Consider the following 24,562-nt stretch of genomic DNA (forward strand, 5'->3'; position numbering starts at 1 on the left):
CTTCCTTTCACTAGAATCAACTTAGGAAGCCAAACACTATTTCTATTTTATGTTTACATCAATTTTATTTGTGTGTGTATGTGTCTAAGTTCAAGTAGCAATGTTTACTTTGCTATAATTTTAGGGTTCAGCACCAGAAATTGATCCTTCATCTGATGGTTCAAATTTTGGATGGGAGACAAAAATCAAAGCATGGATGGATCGATATGAAGAAGCAAATAATAACCAGTATAGTGAGGGTATTCAGAGGGAGGCACAAAGAATAGCTCTGAGATTAGGCAATGCAAGTGACAAAAAAGACATGAATAAAGCAGAATTGAATATCAACAATTTACTCTTCAAACCTCCTGTAGAGGTAAATATATTATTTGTCAAAAAAATCATAAAACAAGGCCATTTTTTTTGTACTGTGTATCATTAGACTGAAAGCAGCCAAGTCTTACTAATCTCAACATATACTATGATTTTTTAGAGCCATATACAAAAGAATAAGAAAATTCTGAAATCTGCCAAAGATCTGCCTCCTGATGCTCTTATTATTGAATATAGAGGGAAGTTTATGCTGAGAGAACAGTTCGAAGCAAATGGGTATTTTTTTAAAAGGTACGTTCATCTATTTTCCTGTTTGTTTTCTGTAGTTAAATGTTGGATTTCAGTATCTCACTCAGATGCTGTGACTCTGTGCATTTTTTACTCTCAGATATGATCATTTCAGTATTTGACACTTTATTTATTGGGGTTGACCAGTGACTAAGGATAACTTTTGATCTGTGGAAACAGCAACTGCAAAAATACGTATATTGGGCTGAGGATGTAGCTCAATATCACAGCACCTGCCTGGCAAGCATGAGGCCCTGAGTTTGATTCCCAGCATAAAAAAAACAAACAAACAACAACACAAACCCAAAACCACACCCACACCCACCCCCACACACATACACACCCATACCTATTCCTCTGAGTCTCTTGTCTAGCTCTGTCTTGTAAATTCTAAAAGAACCCACTTCAAAGATAAATAAAATCAATATAAGCTGGATATATAAGATAGTAAGAATCTGGAACTCTGAGTTCCTGAAGTTACCAGGAACACTCTCCACCCCAGGACCTGTGCTAATTCCTTGTAACATAATTGCTAGAACTGAGAAGACTCTGGTGACTTCAGGCACAGTCTCTTCGTCTATTACACAGTGGGAGATTGTTCCTGATTATTGCAGTGGTGTCAGTTCCCACAGTGTTGGTGTGAGAATGGTTTAGGAGGCCTATTCTGTTCTTTGGGATTCTTATGGAGAATCAATATCCTCTGATAGCCACTGCTTCCCTAAAATCTAGAAATATGTTCCTGTCTTTAGGAGGATAACATTGCCACACTGTGTCCTAAATTATTGAAAACATATCTTGTTTATAACTTGAGTTTTGAAAGATACATCTTTCCCCACTTATACAGCTGATTTGATCTGAAGCAGGTATAAACCAAACAGTTTTAAATGTACCAAGAAATATGGATGTTAAAAGTATAGAATGTGAATTTTCTATAAAAGCAATGGTCATTCTTTACCTTAGACCAGGTGTGACAGTACACACCTGTAATCCTAACACTCAGGAGGCTGAGATGGGAGAATGCCATTAGTTCAAGAACAGCCTATGTTACATGATGAGTTCAAGACCAGCCTGGACTATACAGCAAGATGCTGTCTCAAAAAACTTTAAAAAAAAAAAAAAAAAAAAAAAAAGGATTTTTACTTTAATTGCCTTTGGTTTAGGTAAAGTTATAATAGGGGAAGGTAAAAATCTCACTAGTATAAAGTAACTAAAGTTAAGAGAGGGTTGTGGAGTCAGACGTGTTTCTCTAATTATGGAGAATCTTGTAGAAATTTCTTAAACTCTTTTCTTAAATATTTTTAAAACTGTTTTCCCTGGAAGAAGGACAGGAAATTGTTATGCTGACATGTTAATAGCCTGTCATTTTCTTTTTCTTTGTAGACCATATCCTTTTGTTTTATTCTATTCTAAATTTCATGGGCTAGAAATGTGTGTTGATGCAAGAACTTTTGGGAATGAGGCTCGGTTCATCAGGCGTTCTTGTTCACCCAATGCAGAGGTAAACTTACTGGAATCTTGTGGGGAGGCGAGGGCTGAGTGTGGGTAGAATCTGAGCAATAAGTACCAAGCTGGCCTGAAGCAGGAGGAGGGCTAGGTCAAGCCCTGCCTAGACAATTTGGACAAAATAAAACATGAAAAAAGGAACCAGGGATTTTACTCACTTTGAAGGCCCTGGAATCCCAGTACCACAAAACAAAAAACAGTGCCAACTTCCATGCTGATGGAATTTTATTTTGCTCAGATCTTTCTGTTTTGAAAATTTAGGTGATCATGTCTGTGAGGTCTTAAAAATGACTTTTACACATTGAAGAAATTGTGATACTCCTTGTAAGAGGGAATATTGGGGTTTTTCTTTCTTCTTTCAGGAAGCTATATTTATGGGTCAAATATATGGTATGATTTTACCAAGTTACATGACAAAGCTAAAAGCTAAAGTAGAGCTACTGTAATATTTTTGATAAAATTGTATTTTAGTGTAGACTACAAAATAACTGGTTTTGTTTTTACATGCCATAATAAATACTTTTAATTCTATAATTATATAATGTTGCGGCAAAGAGTATAATGTTTGGAGCCACATATTCATGTCTTTTCTGTTACTTGTTTTATAACCCTAACTATGCCTCATCTTTATCTATAAAAGGTAGTATTGAGGACTAAAAGAGTATCATGTAAAATATCTGAAAGTATCACAGAAAAGTACTGTTGGCTGTATCACTATTGCATTCCATCAAAGCCAAGCTGCCAGCACTTATAAGACTCCCAGTTTCATAGAAGCTAAAAGGTGAAAAAATACACTTTTTAGAATTGATGAAATATGAGTACAATGTTTATTTTTTTGGATGCCATAAGGGCTGGTGGGGGTTAGCAGGGAGCAGCAGTCTGCAGTACATTTGAACAACCTTCCCAATCGACAACCACTGATTTGTAGTTAGAGGTCTTGTAATTAATCATAATTTTCCAAGTTGTGTTTGTGACATACCTTTAGGACCACAATACTAAAAGTTGCATGGTAGGATGCTTCTAAAAATAAAAACTAAAGTATTGAAATGTAAATTTTTTTTAACAGGTGAGGCATGAAATTGAAGAGGGAACCATACATCTTTATATTTATTCTATCCAGAGTATTCCAAAGGGCACTGAAATTACCATTGCCTTTGATTTTGACTATGGAAATTGGTAAGTTTTAGACTGTAAATATATCATCAGTTGTTTCAAAGTAATTCCTTAATATTCTTATATTAATTTAGATAATTGTCATTTCTTTAGTAGCTTTTATTTATCACAAGGCAATTGAAAGTAGTTGAAAACAAGCATTTTGGTATCCGTTTCCATTATATCATTGTTGCTTATTTTCACTTATTGTAATGTAAATGTTCACACTGTATAAGTAGTAGTCCTTATTCAGCCATAGAAAACAGACTTTGTTATATGAGAAATTTTTTCTTCATTCTCTTGTATTTTAGGTGATAGAATTTTAGTTACACATTTTCTTGACTAATGAGTGTGAATGAGTAGTTTCTCTTTTGCCCTTCAGAACAAAAGAAATTATACCACATTTTCTTTGCATTGTAATTTGAAAGGACTTGTTAGAAATCCCTGTCAAGAAACACTGAAAACTACTGCTCTGAAACACTAGGAAAAAAATAAGCATTAGTTCTGAGTATAAAAATTTTAAAAATAAATTTTATTTTATACCATTCCCCCCTCAAGCCCCCTCCCCTCCCTATGTTCAAAAGCTTATTCTCCATTTTTTTCCTTCTATTTTCACTTTTTTTGTATCCCTTCTTTTCTCCTCCTTGTTCCTCTTAATTTTTATTTATTTTTGGTTTTTTGAGACAGGGTCTTGCTATGTGGTACAGGCTGGCCTTGAACTCACTATATGGCCCAGGCTAGCCTCAAACTCCTGATGATCCTCTTGCCTCAGCCTCCACAGTGCTGAGGTTACAGGTGTGCACCACTATACCTGACAAAAACTTTTTTAATTAAAAAAATTTAATATAAAATAGAAACATTTCCAATATCCCTGTATTTACTTCCCCAATTAAAAATAAAACATCCAGTGAAGCCCCTCATATTTAGCAGCCAGACTGCATCAGCTTCACCTTCTCTCCTTCACTACCTGCCATCTTAGAATTTTGCAGTTTTCAACTTTATGGAGATTGTAACTTACTATATTCTTCTGCATTCATATTTTCCCACTCATTGCTAGACAAAACTACATTGTTGCATTTAACTCTAGTTTGTTTATTTTCACTGCTAGTGGCATTTACTTATTAGGGACTTTATATTTATGAAAAGGTGCACCTATGGCTGTTGGAACATGTCTGCATGGGACATGTTCTCTCCAGTAGGGACTAGGAGTGAAATTGCTGAGGTCTAGAGTGTACAGACACAGGTGAGCTACTCCCCAAAGAGGCCTGTTCCCAGTTTATGTGACCAAGTAATAAGTTCCTAGCTTTAATCCTTAACTATTAGCATTTAAAAAATTGGTGCTTCTCAATGTGATATATTTTTATTTTTAATTTAATACTTTCCGCAATTATTTATGAGTCCAAGGATCCCCCCTCAATTTGTTTTGTGGTTTATTGGGGATTTTTTTTTTTTTGGTGGTGCTGGGGATTGAACTCCAGATCTCTTGCATGGTAAGCACACATTCCCTCCGCAAAAGGATCTTTGTTTATGTTTATTTATCATTTGAATTTCGCGTGTGAGATGTCTCATCATATCATCTGATATGTTTTCTCCTGGACAGTCCTTTTTTATATTTTTGAGTTCCTTATATATGGGGTTTTTTTTGTTTGTTTTTTGTTTTTTTTTGGTTTTTTTTTTTGGGTACCAGGGATTGAACTTGGGTCCTTGCGCTTGCAAGGCAGGCCACCAAACCGCTGAGCTAAATCCCCAGACCCCTTATATATGTTTTAGTGTTCTGTCAGTTCACTTCATTTCTTTCTTTCTTTCTTTTTTTACACTTTGGATGATTCTTTTAAATGCAAAATTTGTTACATATTTATTACGTTTTCTCTGTGTGGAGTTAGTTTTAGCCACTTTTCTATTTTAAGTCTTTTCCCCAGAAGGTGTAAAATTTAGAAACAGTGTATCCCAAAGAGATTAAAAATACAAACTTATTGAAATCTAGGTTCAAATCCAGCTTGGTTACTTAAGAACTCTATAACCTTAGGCCAATTTCTTCATCACTTTGTTCCTCATTATTTCAACTATCAGTCTAATAATCTACTCTACAGGAATGTTCTGAAAATTTGCTGAGTTGACACCTATAAACTATTTGAAACAGTTCCTACCACAAAGTAACTGCTGACCAAACTGTTGCTATCATTATTTGTAGTTGTGAGCAAAGAAAAAACATAGGCATACAGACCTGTAACTACCATTTAGTAACTGTCTGCTTAAGATACCGGCCCTGACTGAGCTTTAATCACAATATAAAATGAGAGTAGTAATAACTAGTGAAGATAAGAGCTAGTGCAGTTATTTGTCAAGCTTCCATTTGAAAGAGAGAGTACTTAGAGTCAAGAGGAAACATCTTTTAAGGATAGCTTTTTAAAGAAACCTGGATATTAAATCCTTCCTTAAAGTATAATACAGACCTAAGTCAAATTTTAGGTCAATTTTTATAATACTCTGGGACCTCAGAAGTAATGATGGTTTATGCCTTAATGACATTTTGTGTAAACTACATTACCATTTTACCATATATTTTCATGAGAAAATGTATTTCTTTTGTGATAGTTACCAGAAATGCAAGTTAGTAAAAAGTTAAGGATTACTTATAATCACTAATTGCATATAATTTTGTGGAATTACAACTTAAAACAGATTAGAAATTTCCCAGTTTTGTGTTTTATTTTGAAGAAATATTTATCTGATTATCATTCCAGTAAGTACAAGGTGGATTGTGCATGCCTTAAGGAAAATCCAGAGTGCCCTGTTCTGAAACGTAGTTCTGAATCCACGGAAAACATCAATAGTGGTTATGAGACTAGAAGGAAGAAAGGAAGAAAAGATAAAGATATTTCAAAGGAAAAAGATACACAAAATCAGAATATGACTTTGGATTCTGAAGGAACAACCAACAAAATAAAGAGCTCAGAAACGAAGCAGAGAAAACTTTCTCCACTGAGATTATCAGTATCAAACAATCAGGTATGGAACTCTACTGATTCTTGATGAAACTGAATTAACACAAGAAAATGATTTGTCATATTTTACCTTTTTTTGTTTAATGGAGAACTATTTCACATTTTTTAAGTCCATTCTGTTTTTTGTGAAGTACTGTAAATACAAGTTTTGGTGTAGTGTATACATTTGTTGTATTATGGTGAAACAACTCAGCCAACAAAGCTTTGTAGAGTCAAAGACAGGATTTTCCTAAGCCTTGGTAATTAAAAAAAAAAAATCCAAAGAGCACTTTTCTTATGTTCATAAGTGTTCTATATACGTATGTATGTATATATTCATGCAGTACTAAGGATTAAACCTAGGACTTTCACATTAGGTTACATCCCCAGCCCTTTTTAAATTTTGAGATTGGGGCTTGCTAAGGTCTCAGACTAGGCATGAAATTGTTACCTTTCTGCCACCAGCTTCCCAGAGAATACAGGTGTAATGTGTAGAATAGGAATACAGATATCTGCAACCTTGCACAGCTATACATGTTCTTATTTAAAGTCTGAAGTCATGAGATTGCCTTTCCTTAAATATCTGGACAAAAATAACCCTACCATTGCTATGAGTGCTATAACCAATAGCAGGCAACATCTTTAAAAAACTGCACGTACATATGAAATAATTTTGAGGGTAGAGTTTAGTCTACACTTTTCCCTGACCAGATAGTATTTGTTATATGCCATGTTAGCCAGGCCTCATGGCTCATGCCTATAATCTGAGCTACTCAGGGGGCCAAGGCAGAAGGATCACAAATCTGAAGCCAGACTGAGCAATTTAGTGAGACCCTCTCTCAATTAAAAGGGTTGGGGACGAGCTCAGCACTCTAAAGTGCTTTTCTAGCATGTTTGAGGTCTTGGCCTGGTTCAAGTCCCAGTATTATACACACACAAACACACACACACATGCACCCCCGACACACACTCAGACACACAAGCTCACGCACTTGAAGTTTGACGGCTGGAGATGCAGCTCACTGGTTGACTGCTCATCTACCATGCAGGAAGCCTTGGGGTTCCATGCTTAACATGACAAAAAGAAAAATAATTAAAGAGAGCCAGATGCACAATCCCATCTACTGAGTAGGCTGAGGTCTGAGGATCACAAGTTCACAGCTACCTAAGTAATTTTGTAAGACCCTGCCTCAAAATTTTTTTATTTTAAAAATTTTATTATTTTTTGTTTTGTCTTTTCAGACAGGGTCTCACTCTGTTATTTAGACTGGCCTTGAACTTAAAGCCATCCTGCTGCATCAGCCTACCAAATGCTGGGATTACAGACATGCACCACCATTCCTGGTGTTAGATTTATTATTTTTAAAAAGGCAGTTTTTGCTTATTATATAAGTGCTCTATCTTGGAATGATTTCCTTTAAGTTTTAAATTGGACATATTTATTGAGCACTTTTATTTCCAGGTTTTGTAAAAAATGTTTATGTTTCAGAAAGAGTATAAATATGAAATCATATTAGCATTTTCACATACTGGCTTTCTATTGATAAGAACTTTATTAACTAGAATTTAGGAAGCAAAATTATTTGATAACAGGATTTTGAACAGTTTGTTGAATTAAGAAACAAAAAAAAAGTTTTGTAATTTCTATATGTTGAATTATGTTTGTTTTTTATGGTAGTTTTTTGTTGTTATTTTTGTTTGTTTTTGGTGGTGGTGATTCTGTGGATTGAACCCATTTCCTTCACACTGAACTACATCCTGGCCTTTGTGTTTTTGCTTTGAGGCAAGGTCTTGCTAAGGCACTGACTTGCTCACGCTGGCCTTGAACTTGTGGCGATCCTCCTGCCGCAGCCTCCCAGAGTGCTGCTGTTACAGGTGTGTGCCATCAAGCCAGGGTAGTCTTGGTCAAAAGACTTTTAAACAGTTTAATGTCCCTAGTTTATCATAAGTAATCATTTCTATAAAGAAGACATTTCTGTCTTTCAGGAACCAGATTTTATTGATGATATAGAAGAAAAAACTGCTATTAGCAATGAAGTAGAAATGGAGTCAGAGGAGCAGATTGCAGAAAGAAAAAGGAAGATGGTAAGTTGGGGGCCAGTAGCTGCTTTCTGCTCAGTTGGACTGAGGGCAGCCAACATGCCATGGAGTATTTTTATTTGGCTTTATCATTACCACTTAAGTAAACTGCACTAGTCATTTGTATTTTTAGTGGTGTTCATTAGACATTTCAGAATGTATGACGTTTTAGAAGTAATTTTAGTAACATTTTTGAAGTTGGAAACTATTAATAAATCTTAATGCCACAATTACTGTTCATAATGTCTCTCATTAGCTAAATGTACCCCTTTTCATGATTTGATATAAAATAAACAACTGTAAGCCATAAATAGCACCAAGTAAATGGCTTGTATAAAGCCAAAACAAAATACACCATTGTTTGGTAGTTACTATTTCCATATTAGTCTACTGTTATAAAAAGTAAGACTTTCATTACAATAAAATTTAAGAAGAGCATGGTGTCACATGCCTGTAATCCTAGCACTTGGAAGGCTGAGGCACTAGGCTTGCTGTGAATTTGAGGACAGCCTAGATTACATAGTGAGACTCTCTCAAAAGATAAAACCAAACAAAAAAATAAGTTTAGAATTTATAGCTCTCATACTGTTTATCTTGTCAGTGTAGAAATGGGTCAAGAAATTTCCTCAAAAAACAGTGGTAATTAACATTCTCAATATGAAGGAAATCCTGTATCCAAAGGAATTATATGGAACTTTTTTCAGGATATAGTAATGTGTAAGTTAACTGTAGTCCATGTTTTCTGTAACTATTGCCTCCTTCATTCCTTAATTGTGCCAGTATTATGCTTGCATTACCTGTGTAAGAACTTCTAACTGACCAAGTTAGAGCCACTGCTTCCTGCAGGTGGGGCATGATGTGTCTGATAGAAGGAGCCTCCTCCTTTACAGTTGGCTCTGTGAGCCATAGCAGTGGCTTTAAAAACAATTACACATGGGGCCAGGGATTTAGCTCATTGGTTCCACTGCCTGCCTCGCAAGTGCAAGGACTGAAATTCAGTCCCCAGTACCCCCCACCCCCAAAAAAGCCTGAACACTTGTTCTGTGCTCAGAGTAGTTTTATTCAGAATGGGTTGTATTTAAAAATTATTATGACGTTGAGTATACTTTAAAATATCAGTCCTCAGGGGCTGGGCATGGCATTGTAGCGCACGCCTGTAATCCCAGCACTTGGGAGGCTAGGGCAGGAGGATCGCCCTGAGTTCGAGACCAGCCTGGGCTACACAGGGAGTTCCAGGTCAATCTCAACTACATAGTGAGACCCTGTCTCAAAAAAAACAACAACAACAACAAAACAACAATAAAAATACCAATCCTCTGTCAATCCTGAGAAAGACACTGGAACTTAGAAAATCCTTATTTCCTTATGACAGAAAAAAAATAGATGCCTTTTTATTGATCTTAGATTTTTTGGAGAAAATATTTTTTGTGCTTATTTGGCATCCACTTTTGGCTCTGATTATGCTGTATTAATCTAGAGTACTTAAATGTTTTTATACTCATTTAGCATAGGCATCCTATTATCTGCCACTAAGATGGCTATGAAGGTGGGAATTTCATGGGAATAAAAGCTGGAAAAATTAAAAAGTATAAGTGTTTATAATTTGGTATTTTGAAAGGATATGTAATAAAATTTTAAAACTTTTTCTTTGGTTTCTTGATCTAGAGCCCTTAAAGTTATTGCATTCTTACTCTAATTGGTATATTTGGTTTAATGTTTAAATTATAGAATTTTTGGGTGTAATCAGATAAGCTGAATGCAGAAGCACACATGCTGGGATTCCTAATCAGTTAGTTTTTTTCCTCTCAGAGTAGTGGTATTTGTTTTTTAAATGAGCCTTTGAATTTCTAGTTTTTGTCATTCTGTTTAGATTTGCTTCAGTAGGTAGAAAAATAAGGGCAAATAAAGTGGCAACTTAGAAAAAAGATAACTAAAACCAGATGAAATAAAGATGGTAGCCATGTTACTCTTCTGGCTTTTTAAGACAGGGTCTCACTATGTAATTTAGGCTGACCTCAAATTCACAGTGATCTTTCTGACTTAGCCTCCTAATTGCTTGGATTACAGGTATGCACCACCATGCCCAATACCATGTTTTTCTCCAGTGACAAGCAGACTTCTAAGCCATTATGGATTATAATGATATAGGCTATCATGTATATTTACCAGATTTGAATAAGGAATTCTTATAATAAGGAATTCTTCCTGTATAAATTCCATATAATCTCTAAATTCAAATGTATTTCAGTCAGTCCTTTGTAGTATAGCTGGAACAATACGGAACTGATCTAATTTTTGCCTATATTTTTTAAAAAATTCATATACCACTTAGCATCTGGCTCTGTTTCCAAAACTTGCATCAGTGGATTTATGTATTTTGTTTCTTGATATCATTCTTTTTAATGAGAATGAAAGGACAATATCTCTGCCTTCACAGATATTTACAAAAATAATTCAGCAAGAGGTGGTACAGGAGATAGAAAAATGATAGGTAACTCAAGTTGAGAAATATCATTTATTTGAGAGGTACCATTTTACTAATTCTGGGAAATACCTGTGATGGGCTTTTGAGTAGGGCTTAGACAAGTCTATTCTAACTAGTTGTATGGAATTGAATTTGCATTTATTTCTCCAGGAAAAATAGGCCAGAGAGAATTATGAATATGACAAATGATTTGTGGTTGAGGATTATAGGCTGTATTTGGGGAAAGGGGAGGGTTATATGGATAATAGAGTAAGGTCATAGAGCACCCATTCATGTAAGTTGTGGTTTCCAGGTGTGAAAATTTGAGCGATGAGTATTTCACAAAAGAGTATTAATTCAAATCATTACTAGCCAGGAAGGAAAAGCTTCTTTTATTCTCAGCTCCATTTCCCTCCACCTCCTTTGGTCCTTGAGATTTTTCTTTTCTATCATCCATTAATTGCTTTGTTTGTGATGCCACACCCTCCTTCCCAAGAAGTTGCCACCCACTTACAGAAGTAAATTTGGGCCAAACTGTATGGAGCAGATGAGGGTTACTGTAAGTCTCCTCTCTGCTGGTAAGAGGTGCTTCTTTGACTGTGAGTCTGAATGGGTATCGGAGGTCTTTGAGCCCAGATAGGTTGTGCCTCTGGAGACAGCAGGCTGTGCATACTCACCTGATTCCAAACCAGGCACCACAGGTGGGCCCACTGGGATTCGTTAGTTGGGGTGGGGTTAGTTGGCCGGTCTTGTCAGAGAGCATGCAGAAGAGGGTGAGGTACTGGGAAGCATACCGTTAATAAGCAATCATTTTTAAAATAGCAGAGTTTTGAAATATTTATATTAAAAACATTCTCTCCTATTTATGATATGAAAAGAACTTCCTTTATAGTATCTGTTAATATATTTCTGAAATACTTTTTTGTAATCACCTTAAAAGATACCTTGAAAGTATAGTTGGTGATACTTCATGGCGTCTTATAATCAGATTGCTTAAACTAGAGCCTGTGGACGTTAGTTCATTTAAAAGGACAGAAATGTGCCATCCATCACAAGGATATTCAAAGTTAATCACCCAGGACTGAGATCCCTGGGCCTGTCAAACAGCTAGGGTAGTATAAAATTGTGTATCACTAGAACATAAACTCCGTGACGTAGAGTTTGAGATTTATTGTCACAGCCCTGCTCCTCACAGGGAAAAAGTGCCTGGTATATTAAGAACATGTAAATGCTTAGAAAATGAGCCGACTAAATGTTCATGGGAACCACTGAGGAACGTCAGATAAATGAAGTTTCCTTATAGTTCAGGAGGTCTTGCCCAATGCTATTCAGGATTTTCCATGAGTTTCAACCCTTGTCCTTCACACCAAGAAGTGTTCCACAGAAATCTGAGCTAACACAGTATGCCAAACAAGAGCTCTTTGGAAAGTTGAGTTTAGTAAACACTGTACTTAGTCCTCTCCCTTTGAGATTTCCCATGTGTATTAGCTGCTCATTGTTCAGACGTGACACCTGACAACCACAGCTTTGAGAAGTTAACTTGCTCACAGTTTCAGTCGCTGATCTGTGGGCTCCAAGGCAGGAAGATCATGGCAGAAGGGCCTGGCACCTGGAACAAGAGTAGGGGAAGAATGCCAGAGCACCATCCAGACCCCAGGCCACGCCCCGACACACCCAGAGGATTTGAAGCTCTGCCGTAACTGCCACACACTTTGTGCATCAAAACTCTTGAGACTGTGTTGTTCAGCATCGCCTAGATTTCTACACCTTTGACAGTGTGTTGATTTTCTATCCAGTGGCTGACACACTCTAAGAAAACATGATTATTCATAATCTACACTGTTATTCTGCCTTTAGGAAGTGACTTGCTTTAGAATACCACCGTCAAAGAGGCAGGGTGCCCCCTGCCACTGGTGCTGGAGATTGAACCCAGATCTTTATTTTTTTGAGACAGTGTATTAGTGCCTACAAACGCTTACAGGGCTGGGGCAGGGCTCCTCAAAAAGACAGTGAGGACTGGAGCTCCTCAAAGTGGACAACCAAAGCTCATCCTAGGCAAAGCAGCTGGAATGAAGCGCTTCCAAGGAAAATCAGCTGAAATTTTCCCTTCCCGTTCTCCTTTTTATCTCGTGGGTCTTCCACACCCAGAATGCTGCTGACTGAATTCATCTGGGCATCCCCATTCAAGCTGACAGTTAATCAGTTAATCACCAAAGAGAGGGTCCCACTAAGTTCCAGGATGGGCTTGAATTTGTGATTCTCCTGCCTCACCCGCCCAGAGTGCTGGGATTACAGGTGTGATACATGCACACCTGTAGTTTTAATAATAGTATAGGTGGAAGGGTAAATTTGTTAAAAATAAATTTGTTGCCAGAAAAGTCATCTGAGCACAGGACTGTGGTGGGCTCATTGAGCTCACTGTGCTCGCCTTATAGTATGCTTAAGTTGACATTGACTGACACTTTGCTATTTTTCTCATGCTTTTCTTTTTTCGGTACCGAAGATCGAACTCAGGACCTTGTGCTTTTGAGGCAGGTGCCAGCACCACTGAGCTAAATCCCTGGCCCTGACACTTTTCTAAGTTTGTGTCATCAGAGATTAGGATTTGTATTTGTGAAGAAAAGTAATTAATAACGTCAAAGGAGACCAGTTTGTTTTTATAGGTATTCTGTTAAAACAAAATGAGGTTGTTCTGCTTTAGCTGTGTAATAAATTTAAGACGCCCCAAACCATACTTCAGTGCTTCCAGTTGTGTCTTCACATAGCAGTGAGACACAGCTGATGTGACACTCAGCCGTTCTTACTCGTGCAAAGTGCGCAGCTGTCAGAGTCTCCCAAGTGCTGGGCGGGACAGCAGGCAAGGCTGGATAGCACGCAGCCAGTCCCCAGCGTCGGCACACTGACAGTGCCAGGAGGGCAACAGAGGAGACAGATACCACACAAGTCACACATGCTGCTTTCAACAACTTTTATTAGTGACCAATCACATTATGAATCTTGAGATTCACAGTCTGTTATTGCTGTTGGAAAGAATAAGGGAAATTTAAGGAGTCTTTAATTTCTGTACTACAAGACCATACAGTAGGGTAAATTTGTAGGTGGGCCCTGGCCTTTCCTTAAAAGACAGATTTTCTTTAAAATTGTGATTTCTGGGATTCATATTTTCAGACTATGGGAACTTAGATGAGGAAAGCAGACGACTGCCGGGGCTGAGCTGGGCTGCTGCAGTGGCGTGCAGTCTTTCCTGTCCCCATGTCTGCTTCCTGCTTGACAGCAGGTAGAAAGGCGAATCTGGAATCCCTAGATACCTTTCTCCTTGTCTACACCCCCACCCCCAGAAGAGTTCCCTGTAAAGCTATGTGACAGATTTACAAGTTTACAGGCTTATTTTTAATACATTAAGTCACTAGGCACATTTTCTGAGCTAGTATTTTTTTCAGCTTCTGTATTATGTAACATGTTAATTCCTGTTATTATGTAACCTTGAACTGTATGGTGCAGGCTTTCCCCATCTTTTGAAACTTAAGACAAAAATTACCTGTCTATTCCAAAAGTTGAAAATACAGGTTTTTACTACCATGTCTTTATTCTTTGAAGTACACAGTTAGAATAAAGATTCTCAAAATACTGATACCTCAGCAAATGGAAGTGTTATGAAGCAGACTTTTTTTTCCTTCAGGTCACAGGAAATTGTAGTACTCCATATTTACTGTTAGAAAGCCACAACTGAAAAAGGACATCATAATAATGCACAGTGAGTCACGAAGGAGGGCCGCATACTTTAGTGTGACATCTAAAAGCGTGGACGGTGTGTAGTAAAGCTACACAGGTCTCTGCGTCCGCATCTTTCTGTCAGCTTCCCAACTCACACACGACGAAGGACTTGGGCTGCAGTGAGTCAGATAGAGAATACACAGGTCACACAGCCCTGTGGGTGCTCTAAACTGCATCAAGCAGAGTCTTGGTTGCACTGGGCAGTCTCCTGGGGTGATGACCCTTTATTTCTCTAGTTATCTGCAGTTACTTGTAAGTTCGATATAAACAATTTCAGTAAATACTGTTACCTAGTTATATGTCAGATAATGTTGGAATGCGTGATGAACATTCTAGTTGAATGATATATGAACCTTAAGGAATTATAAAGTTGTTTAACTGTGGAAATAAGTGATTGTTATCCATGCAGAAAGCCACATATGGCCAGGCATGGTGGCGCACACCTGTAATCCTACCACTTGGGAGGCTGAGGCAGGAGAATTGCCCTGAGTTAGTTCAAGCCAGCCTGGGCTACAGAATGAGTTCAAGGTCAGCCTGAACTATAGTGAGACCCTGTCTTAAAAAAAACAAAAACAAAAACAAAGAAAGAAAACTAGGCCTTTTTCATTTTTACATTCCCACGATAGGTTAAAGCTATTAGGAAATGTGTTTAGTGCTCATGACTTTGTTCCTACACAGTTAAGAGGTGTAGTGATGTAAGAAGACCAGTGCTTCACTGTTCTTCACATAGGATGGCAGGCGAGTACTTAGTGGGGACTACGTATAATCATCACACAAGGGTCCCACCTTCGATGCAGTCACTTTGTACAAGGACTTGGATTACCAGGATAGGACTGCATTATTTCTTAAGATCCCAACCAACTCTGGAGATCAAGAACCATCTCTAAGTGAAGGGGTTTGCTTTAACTAGATTGTACTATTTACAGGGAAGTTCCATATTTCTTTGAATGAGTTTGGGTCTTTCTGTAACTTATCTGAGCCTTACTCCCTGATCCAAAACAAGGGAAGTGTCAGAGAAACTTCTCCTGGCATAAATTCCTAAGGGTTTTAGAAAATCTAGGGTAATCATAATCTACCAAACATCTCTTTCACACATAAATGATTTATGCTAAGGCGGTTTTTTTTTTTCTGGGAAAATATAATTTCTCCACAAATTTAGAATGTTTATGAAGTAGCCACAGTAATTTACATCTTTCCTTCAATATGTGAAGCAACTGTGAAAATGAACTTTGTGTTGTACTTGGGTTTTAAAAAATCCCTGATACCCACTCATAGTTTTTTTGTTGTTGTTGTTTGTTGTTTGTTGTTTTTTGTTTTTTGAGACAGGATCTCACTTTGTAGTTGAGACTGACCTGGAATTCACTATGTAGCCCAGGCTGGTCTCGAACTCACAGCGATCCTCCTGCCTCAGCCTCCCAAGTGCTGGGATTACAGGCGTGCATCACCATACCCAGCCCACTCATAGTTTTTAAAGAAAGCACTATGACCCAGTGATCTCAAATTGGTGATGTAAAAGACCAGAAATAAGAACGAATTCAGCTTTAAAACATTCAGTTCCAGTGCTTTGATCTTTTGCCCATGCTGTTTTCAAAGTGTCTGACAGCCCATCCTAGACCAGGAGAGCTAAGGGGCAGATGTGTATGCATAGACAAACAGTCCTCGCCAGTAAAGTCAAGGTGAGGATAACACATTTTGTGTCACAGTGGCAGGATGGCAGTTTGCGTCAATAAATTAGAGACTTTAGAGGTATTTTCAGTTGCTCTGTTGATAGCCTACTTTATTCCTTTATAGAGTGTGACAGAAAAAATACAGGAAACACAAAGGGTAGGCCTCCTAATGCTTGAATCTCAGCTGCTGATGGTGGGATAAGTCAATGCTGATGAGACCATGGCAGCCAGACCTGGAGTTTCTGATCTTTCTTTCTTTCTTCCCCACATCAATGACAGTGGAGGAGGAAAGACAAGTGGATCTGAGCCTCAGGACCTGGTTCTTTTCATTTGGAGAACTGGACAGTTGTTGGAGGTGCTTCCTGTGCTGGTTGAAAGCTGAAGCGTTTGCCAGGCGGTCTGGTCGAGGCTCTGGGTCTTGCTCGAAGGGGCTCTTGCTGTTCCCTGAGGCCCTGTACTGAAGTGTCAGTGTAAGAAAGGAAGAGCAGAAGGTAGAGGAATGCCTTTGCAATGATGATGGAGGGCAGGAGTGCTAAAGGAGAAGGGATAGTTAACACATGTGGGATGCCTGCCGTTTTGCCAAGTACTGTCTGAAAAGCTCACAGATGTTTTGTTTGAACTTAGGAATGGTCCACTGAAGTGTAAGTATTATTATCCCATCTTGCTTCTCAGAAAGGTTAAGTAACCTGCTTAAAGTCACAGTGATGCTGGTAGTCATAATTTGAACCCAAGACTTCACCTCACAGCCATCCCGCCGTAACACAGCAGGAACCTATTGACTGCTCCTGTACACGTCATACCAGAGGAATTCTTGGTTTTTAATAAAAGACTGGCTTCTACATTAACACATTTTTTTAATGTGGAAAAGCAAGGTAGATTTTGAGGCTTTTAAGAAAAACCCTTTTAACAATCAGCCATGAACTCTATTTGTAGAAAGAGGCCTTACAGAGATGATGTTCGGGACTCTACAGCTCTAGAATATGAGCTGTCCACCCCTTACCCACCAATGATAGACTTGGTTTGCTAACAGTATCATAGCAGTGCCTTTTCAAGTTGGATATGAATTTTGATTTTTTACCTCAGAGCAATGATATCATGCTACTTAAAATTAAAACTTCAATTTTTGTAGACAAGAGAAGAAAGGAAAATGGAAGCAATTTTGCAAGCTTTTGCCAGACTTGAGAAAAGAGAGAAGAGACGAGAACAAGCTTTGGAAAGGATCAGCACAGCCAAAACAGAAGTTAAAGCTGAATGTAAAGACTCACAGACTGCCAGTGATGCTGAGGTTATTCAGGTATTATTATTCAGGTCTATTTTTATTTTCATATTTACACACCCTCAAAATTTCCATATACGTACAATTTAATTACATCTCTTAAAAAATGAAAAATTATGCCTGATAGACTTTTGATAGCATTTTATGGGAAATTTAGACTTAAGTTTACACTGCATAATTTTTCATCTTGCCAATTCATTATACATCAGAATCCATAAATTTGGAAAACTTTGAGTAGATTAATGCTGTTGTCCTTCAGCTTATAGAAACACAATCGAAAGTTCCATTATGTTGTATTTGGAATTAGGAACAAGCAAAAGAAGAAACCGCTAACAAGCCTGCCCCTGCCAGAGTAAACAGAGCTAAACAGAGGAAAAGCTTCTCTCGCAGTAGGACTCACATCGGACAGCAGCGCCGGAGACACAGAACGGTCAGCATGTGCTCCGACATCCAGCCTTCCTCGCCCGATGTTGAGGTCACAGCACAGCAAAACGAGATAGAAAACACTGTGCTAGTCATAGAGCCAGAAACGGAAACTGCAGTGGCGGAAATAATCCCTGAGGCTGAAGTTCCAGCACTTAATAAATGTCCTCCGAAGTACCCCAAAACAAAGAAGGTATGATTCCTTATGAATGCTACAGACTGTTTCTCAGCAAGTGTCTTACGGCATTAGTAAATTTTAAAAATTCAGTTGTCTACTTACAGATTTTTAAAAGAATTATGAGACTGTTCAGTTATGATTAAGATAATCAAGACTTTGTGCTGCAATTCATGGTTTCTTTAAATAAGTGTGCCTGCCTTTTGCGCAAATGTGGTGTTTGCATTTTTGTGCAAACTGGTTTCATGTGCACTGTCCCTCGCCTCTTCCTTGTGGTAGTACCTGGGACAGAATCCAGGCCCATGAGCATCTAGGCCGGAACTCTACTCTGAACTGTAACCCCAGGCCATTTCTCTTTTGTCATTTGTGTGTTTTATAACTCCCACTGTGTAGGTAGATTATAAGAATCAAATGTGAAGAAACTGTTATTTCAGTGGATTGTACTAAATGTGCATATTTGTAAGGTAGAAGTTCTAGATCAAACTATTTAGAATTCTTGGAAACCTGTCAGATTTAATGAAGCATTTATGAGACGGTATTTACTGAATTAATTAATTAATTTATTTATTTTTGGCACTGGGGATCGAACTCGGGCCCTTGTGCTTGTGAGGCAGGTGGCGGCACCACTGAGCTAAATTCTCGGCCCGCTATTTACTGAATTAAACAAGTCTGGGCTCTTTCAGCTCAGAAATAGGATATCCTTATGAAGCTGCTGCTTTCTCACTAACACACACAGCATGCTGATGAGACCAGAGGTACCAAAGTGGTAACCCTTTGGTTCTTCGAGGAGAGAGCAGACCACAAATAGATCCTTTTCTAGTAATTTTATAATAGAGTACTTTGAAATTTCATTTATTTTGATCTAATTCAGTAGTTTATAGGAACACTGCCAAAACCACCCAGGGTTATATTTTAGTGGTAGAAATTAAATAACTTACTTGCCAGAAAGCCACAGGATTAGCAATCTAACCAGAGCTGTGTTTAACTTACAATCTGTGTTCTCCTCACTGCCCCATGCCAGCAAGCCAATACTTGTTTTTAACAATGTTTTAGCTCATCTTGAGAAGACAAAAAAATAATTTCAACTTTTGTGTAGTAGAAAAAAAAAAACCCTCAAGTTTAAAGAAGTGAAATTGCTTTCTCAATTATAAATATAAATCCTGCCTTTTAATTATAAATGAGGAAATTATTGTGCTGTCTGCATCCCCCAGTGTGCAGTGTGGGCTCTTCCATCCTATCCTGTAGGTTTTGTTTATGGTATTATTTGAAACATAGTATTTCTCAAGCAGTGCCAATTGTCAGGGTTCCCTCTAACCATAGCACTTGCTCTGGGACAGACACGATTCTAAGGGCTATGCTTAGGCTTTAACTTCACACAGGGTCTTGCTCTCATGGTGGGCAGATGCTGTCATCACTGAGCTACATGCTTTCTCACTGTCATAACATTGTCTAGAGCTGGGTTCCATTACAACCCTTCTTTTTTTACAGGTGAAGACTGAGATGTAGAAGTTACATAATGTGCTCATGGTCCCAGTGTAAATGGCAAAGGCAGAATCTACTCCCTGGCAATATGGGTGCAGATTCCAGGTGCTGGTAAAGCACTACATATTGCCACCATGTACTGCTTGTTCTGCAAAGGTAGCTCTGCATACACAGACACACAGACACAGACACACACACACATATATATGGATTCTATCAAATATTTAAATTGCCTAACAGACACACACACAGACACACACACACACACACACACACACATATATGGATTCTATCAAATATTTAAATTGCCTACCGGCAGATAGGCGAAGTATGTTACTTTGTTAATGTGCCTGTTTCTGTCCCTCATGTTGTGTGTGTGTGTGTGTGTGTGAAGGGACATATACATGTATACTTTTTCTACAATTCATATTCCTCATGAAATTTAAAGAATCTTATTTGATTACTAGGCATATGAATGCCCAGGGAGCAAAGGGGAAAAAAATAACAAGTTTTAAAAAGGAATAATCATTATCCTTTACAATCACATATATTCATACTACTAGTAAGATTGAATTATGCATGTTGCAGACCAAGTAAAAAAAAAGAATTAAAAAGACCATGTAAAATTTCAAAGCATAGGAACTTTTGAATATTTAAAACGTCTTCAACCAGGGATTGGCAGTGCTGACAGTTTTGTTTTGTGTATGTACACTATATACACTAATTCATCTCTGAGAGTTTTAAAAAAATTTTTTTTGAGACAGGGTCTTGCTATGTAGCTTAGGCTGGCCTCAAACTCATAGTGATCTGCCTGCCTCAGCCTCCCAAGTGCCAGGATGACAGGTGTCCACCACCACACCCGGCTACTCAGAGATTCTGAGAGGCCCTTTGCTTTGGAAAACACTGCTAAAATCAGATTTTTCTAACTGATCAATTTATATGTGTAAAACAGTAGCAAGCCTAAATTTTTGCTATTTGATACTGATGTCTCCTAGGTTTTACTATTTTTAAAAGCATTAGTGTTTTTATGTAATAATCAACTGTTTTCTTTCTCAAGAACATCATGTAAAATATATCATAGGAAATATAGAATGACATGCAGAGCTTTTTGGACATCATGTATGAATTATTTAAATTACACAATTTATAACTTTAGGCAATGTCCATTTCTAATTTTGTTATCGGGGTATTTTTTGGGGGGTGCTACCAGGGACTGAACTCAGGACCTTGTGCTTGTGAGGTAGGCACAGCGCCACTGAGCTAAATCCCTGGCCCTGTTATGAGGGTATCTTATAGGAGAATATGCACTTATGTAGTGATCCAGATTTTTCTTTTCTCTAGCACTTGGTCAGTGAATGGTTAAGTGAGAAGAATGAGAAGACAGGAAAACCTTCAGACAGCCTTTCTGAAAGGCCGCTGCGCATAACTACAGATCCAGAAGTGTTAGCTACACAGCTCAATTCTCTGCCCGGTCTCACCTACAGTCCTCACGTGTACTCTACTCCTAAGCATTATATTAGGTTTACATCACCATTCCTTTCAGAAAAAAGGAGAAGGAAAGAACCTACTGACAATGCTTCTGGCTCATGCAAAAAGGTAAATGTTTCTTTGGATGTTATGAATCTGGGATGAACTAGACACATGCCAGTCTCATTCCTTGTTGCTAATACTTGTAGAAAAGTGCTTTTGAAATCAGCTCTGCATTGAAGACAATGAATAGCTACTAATTTATTCCTGTTCATTTTTTCTGTTTTATTTAGCGATGGTTGAAACAGGCTCTGGAAGAAGAAAATTCAGCAATTTTACATAGATTTAACTCGCCTTGTCAAGAAAGATCCAGAAGTCCTATAGTCGATGGGGAAAATAAAAGCCCACTACTATTTAATGATAGTTGTTCCCTTCCAGGTAGGATTTATTTTCAATATTGATTTAGTGTGAGCAGTACGGCGGAACAGACCTAGTTTCATAGCGGGCATGGTCTAGTTACCGCTGGTGATAAGAGAAGAGCACACTGTCACAAAACCCTTCTCATTCTGTTCTCCAAAGCTTGTCTCCAAGGCAAGACAAGAAATCCTTGGTTTGCAGTACAGTGTACTTTGGGGAATATGGTTGAATTTTTAAGGCCTAGTTTTGGCTTTGGGGCGTGCTGATTTCAAACATTCAAAAGGACTCTGAGAAAAATCAGTCACAGCAAGGTTAACACTACTCCAGCTACTTGTAAGATTTCCTTGAGAACTCTAGGCCTACAAGTCCTTCAGGCAAGGTAATACTTGCTAATAAAAGATCTATGGGGAAAATGGTTTCATGTTAATTCCATTTAAAAAAATTATAATTTAGGCATGGGGTGAAAGTAATCCTAATTACTATATACTAGTATCTTTTCCAGAATATCACATTTCCAGAATGTTACAGATTATAGCAAATACCAACAGTATAACTTCTTATAGATTATTATTCTGCCAACAGATTTAACTACACCACTAAAAAAACGAAGACTTTATCAATTGCTAGATTCTGTTTACTCAGAAAGCTCCACACCTACTCCTTCACCGTATGCCACACCAACTCATGCAGACATTACTCCTACGGACCCGGCATTTGCCACTCCTCCACGGGTAAAATCAGACGATGAGACCTGTAGAAATGGTTACAAACCCATATATTCACCAGTCACCCCGGTAACACCGGGCACACCAGGAAACACCATGCACTTTGAGGTGAGAAATTTCAATGAGAAAACGGTTTTCAGCCCACATAGATGGGGAACAACGAATGTGCTAAGAAACTAAATGAAAAGAGAAAATTGGATGCAGACATTGATGTGAATGTAAACATTTAAAAACCTTTTTAATCGGAGCAATGACTGTGTGTGTATCGAAGTGACCTCGGAGCACGTATCTTATCTGGGACCTTTTGGTTCCTGAGCCTGATGGTCGGGGTTCATGCCACTGTGTGAGATGTGCCCCTCAAACGTCGTCACAGCGCCAGCACGTTACCTGTTGGTGTGGGGCAAAAAGAAAATCTTACCTGGGGCATGCAAGGAAAACAGGAAACAAATCCTAAACCCAGAGTCTATGTAGTAGTTTCTAATTTTAAGTTTTCATTTCAAAAATTTTATGGATTTTATTATGTATTTTAATTTTCAATTTTGATTATTCCTTTTATGTAGAATATTTCTTCCCCAGAAAGTTCTCCAGAAATAAAGAGACGCACTTACAGTCAAGAGGTAAGGAGGTGATTAAAAAAAAAAAGTTAAGCAGCCACATTTTTCCCAGTATCATTATTTTGCCTAAATTACTGGTAGATTTTAAAGTAAAGAATCTCAAGATGTCATTATGTGTGTGTGTGTGTGTCTTTAATTCTGTAAACAGGGATATGACAGATCTTCAACCCTGTTAACATTGGGGCCTTTCAGAAATTCCAGTTTAACTGAGCTGGGTCTGCAAGAAATAAAGACTATTGGTTACGCCAGCCCTAGGAGTAGGACCGAGGCCGGCAGGCCGGGCATGGGCGAGAAGGAGCCGGCGTCGGATCTGCACCTGGGCCTGGACGCGGTGGAGCCGGCCGCCTTGCTCCAAGCCCTGGAGGCGCCTGCCCACGACAGGCCCGAGCCGGCCGCGCTGTACCCGTCCTGGGTGAAGTCTCCCGACAGAGCCGGTGTCTTCTCCGTCAACTCCAACCTCAGGGACCTGACGCCCTCGCACCAGCTGGAGGTTGGAGGCGGCTTCCGAGTAAGTGAGTCCAAGTGCCTGATGCAGGACGACGCCAGAGCCGCGTTCCTGGAGGCGGCTGTGTTCTGCACCGCCGAAGACGGGCTGCTCTCCGGCTTCGGACGGACCGTGACAGACGCGCTCATGGACGGCAGCTGCACTCCCCAGAATCCGCCCCAGAAGAAAAAGGTTACAGATTTCACGGTTGACACGCTCTTTGGGTGGTTTTTTTCTTTATACTGCGGTTGAAGGTTAATTCAGTTAGAATATGTATTTACGTAAGGCATTATTTAGGTTAAAAATTTTATGTGCACATTTTAAAGCCTCTTGTTTTAATTTTAAAAATACAGAAAAGAAAATTGTAGTGATACGGAAAGTCCCTGTAGAAGTGTGGTTTCAGAGACAGAAACTTCACGGTGATTTATTTTGCCAAACGAGTTAACTTTAAAACCCTTCCCAACCGAAAAAGGAGGCAAATCGTTCCTGTCACCCTCATCTTACCTGCAAAGGCAGCCTCGTGTGGGGGAAGCGGCTCTCCCGAGGTCGGCCGGTCCGTCCGTCTGTCTGTCGGTCGGTCGTACGTAGTCGTGCCGTAGCCGCAGAGCGGGGTCGCGAAGCAGGTTTCGGGAAGCAGGCAGCAGGGCCCTGGGCCCGGCGGGCAGGCAGAGAGCGAGCGAGCGGCGGCGGCGCTTACTTGGGTTAACAGGCTTATTGCTTTACCGATCGAAGAATTTTAGTGATGTGTGCTTTTAATTTTTATAACAGAGTCCAGTTGGCAACTTTGTGGGAAGCAATGTAGTATAGTGGAAAGAGCACGGGCTTTCAAGTAAGACCTAGGTTCGAATCCCGGCTCCAACACTCACCAGCGGTGTGGCCTTGAGTGAGTGAGTTACTCAATTTCCTCCTCTGTAAACGGGGATGATAATATACCTATTGCCTAGGGTTGTTGTGAGGATTAAATGAGATAATGTTATGTAAATCCTATACAACAATGCCTGACGTATGGTAGGCATTTGATAATTGTTATTTACTGGAAATCAAATTATTTTAGATAACTTTCCTAATGTAAATTTAGTAATTCTCTTTAGAAAAAAATAGATTCAGACCTGTAAGTCAAGAATAAAAGGTCTGCTTTCTCCGTCTTGCTCCAGGTTTCCCTCCTGGAGTACAGAAAGAGGCAGCGGGAAGCCCGGAAGAGTGGCTCCAAGGCGGACAGCTTCCCTCTGGTCAGCACGCTGCCCAGCGCCGGCGGGAGCCTGAGCGCCTGCAGCGA

General features: G+C 38.8%; 1 protein-coding gene and 1 non-coding gene across 3 annotated transcripts in view; both read left to right on the forward strand.

Annotated features, from left to right (window-relative positions):
* The window catches only part of Kmt2e (lysine methyltransferase 2E (inactive)), an 83,567-nt gene extending 59,045 nt beyond the window's left edge, over positions 1–24,522 (forward strand). Inside the window, exons 10-24 of one of the 2 annotated variants that reach the window (XR_002025680.2) lie at positions 125–355; positions 473–603; positions 1,981–2,098; positions 3,170–3,279; positions 6,000–6,264; positions 8,226–8,324; positions 17,353–17,517; positions 17,807–18,115; positions 20,921–21,175; positions 21,340–21,484; positions 22,046–22,296; positions 22,749–22,805; positions 22,951–23,478; positions 24,055–24,169; positions 24,441–24,522. Coding sequence is in view for 1 of the 2 variants with exons in the window: in XM_019208927.2 (XP_019064472.1) it covers positions 125–355; positions 473–603; positions 1,981–2,098; positions 3,170–3,279; positions 6,000–6,264; positions 8,226–8,324; positions 17,353–17,517; positions 17,807–18,115; positions 20,921–21,175; positions 21,340–21,484; positions 22,046–22,296; positions 22,749–22,805; positions 22,951–23,478; positions 24,055–24,093 (2,703 nt within the window). In the remaining variant the exon portion in view is untranslated. Of the gene's footprint in view, positions 1–124; positions 356–472; positions 604–1,980; positions 2,099–3,169; positions 3,280–5,999; positions 6,265–8,225; positions 8,325–17,352; positions 17,518–17,806; positions 18,116–20,920; positions 21,176–21,339; positions 21,485–22,045; positions 22,297–22,748; positions 22,806–22,950; positions 23,479–24,054; positions 24,419–24,440 lie in introns of those variants that run through there. The other variant, XM_019208927.2, reaches the window with a different exon arrangement.
* LOC117284197 lies at positions 22,488–22,585 on the forward strand. Its single transcript, XR_004515294.1, has one exon. It is a non-coding gene; the product is annotated as a small nucleolar RNA U13 (small nucleolar RNA).
* Positions 24,523–24,562: the final 40 nt, after the last annotated feature.

Source organism: Fukomys damarensis, unplaced genomic scaffold (assembly GCF_012274545.1).
Source record: "Fukomys damarensis isolate Sample0158 unplaced genomic scaffold, DMR_v1.0_HiC HiC_scaffold_4, whole genome shotgun sequence".
Classification (NCBI taxonomy): Eukaryota; Metazoa; Chordata; class Mammalia; order Rodentia; family Bathyergidae; genus Fukomys; species Fukomys damarensis.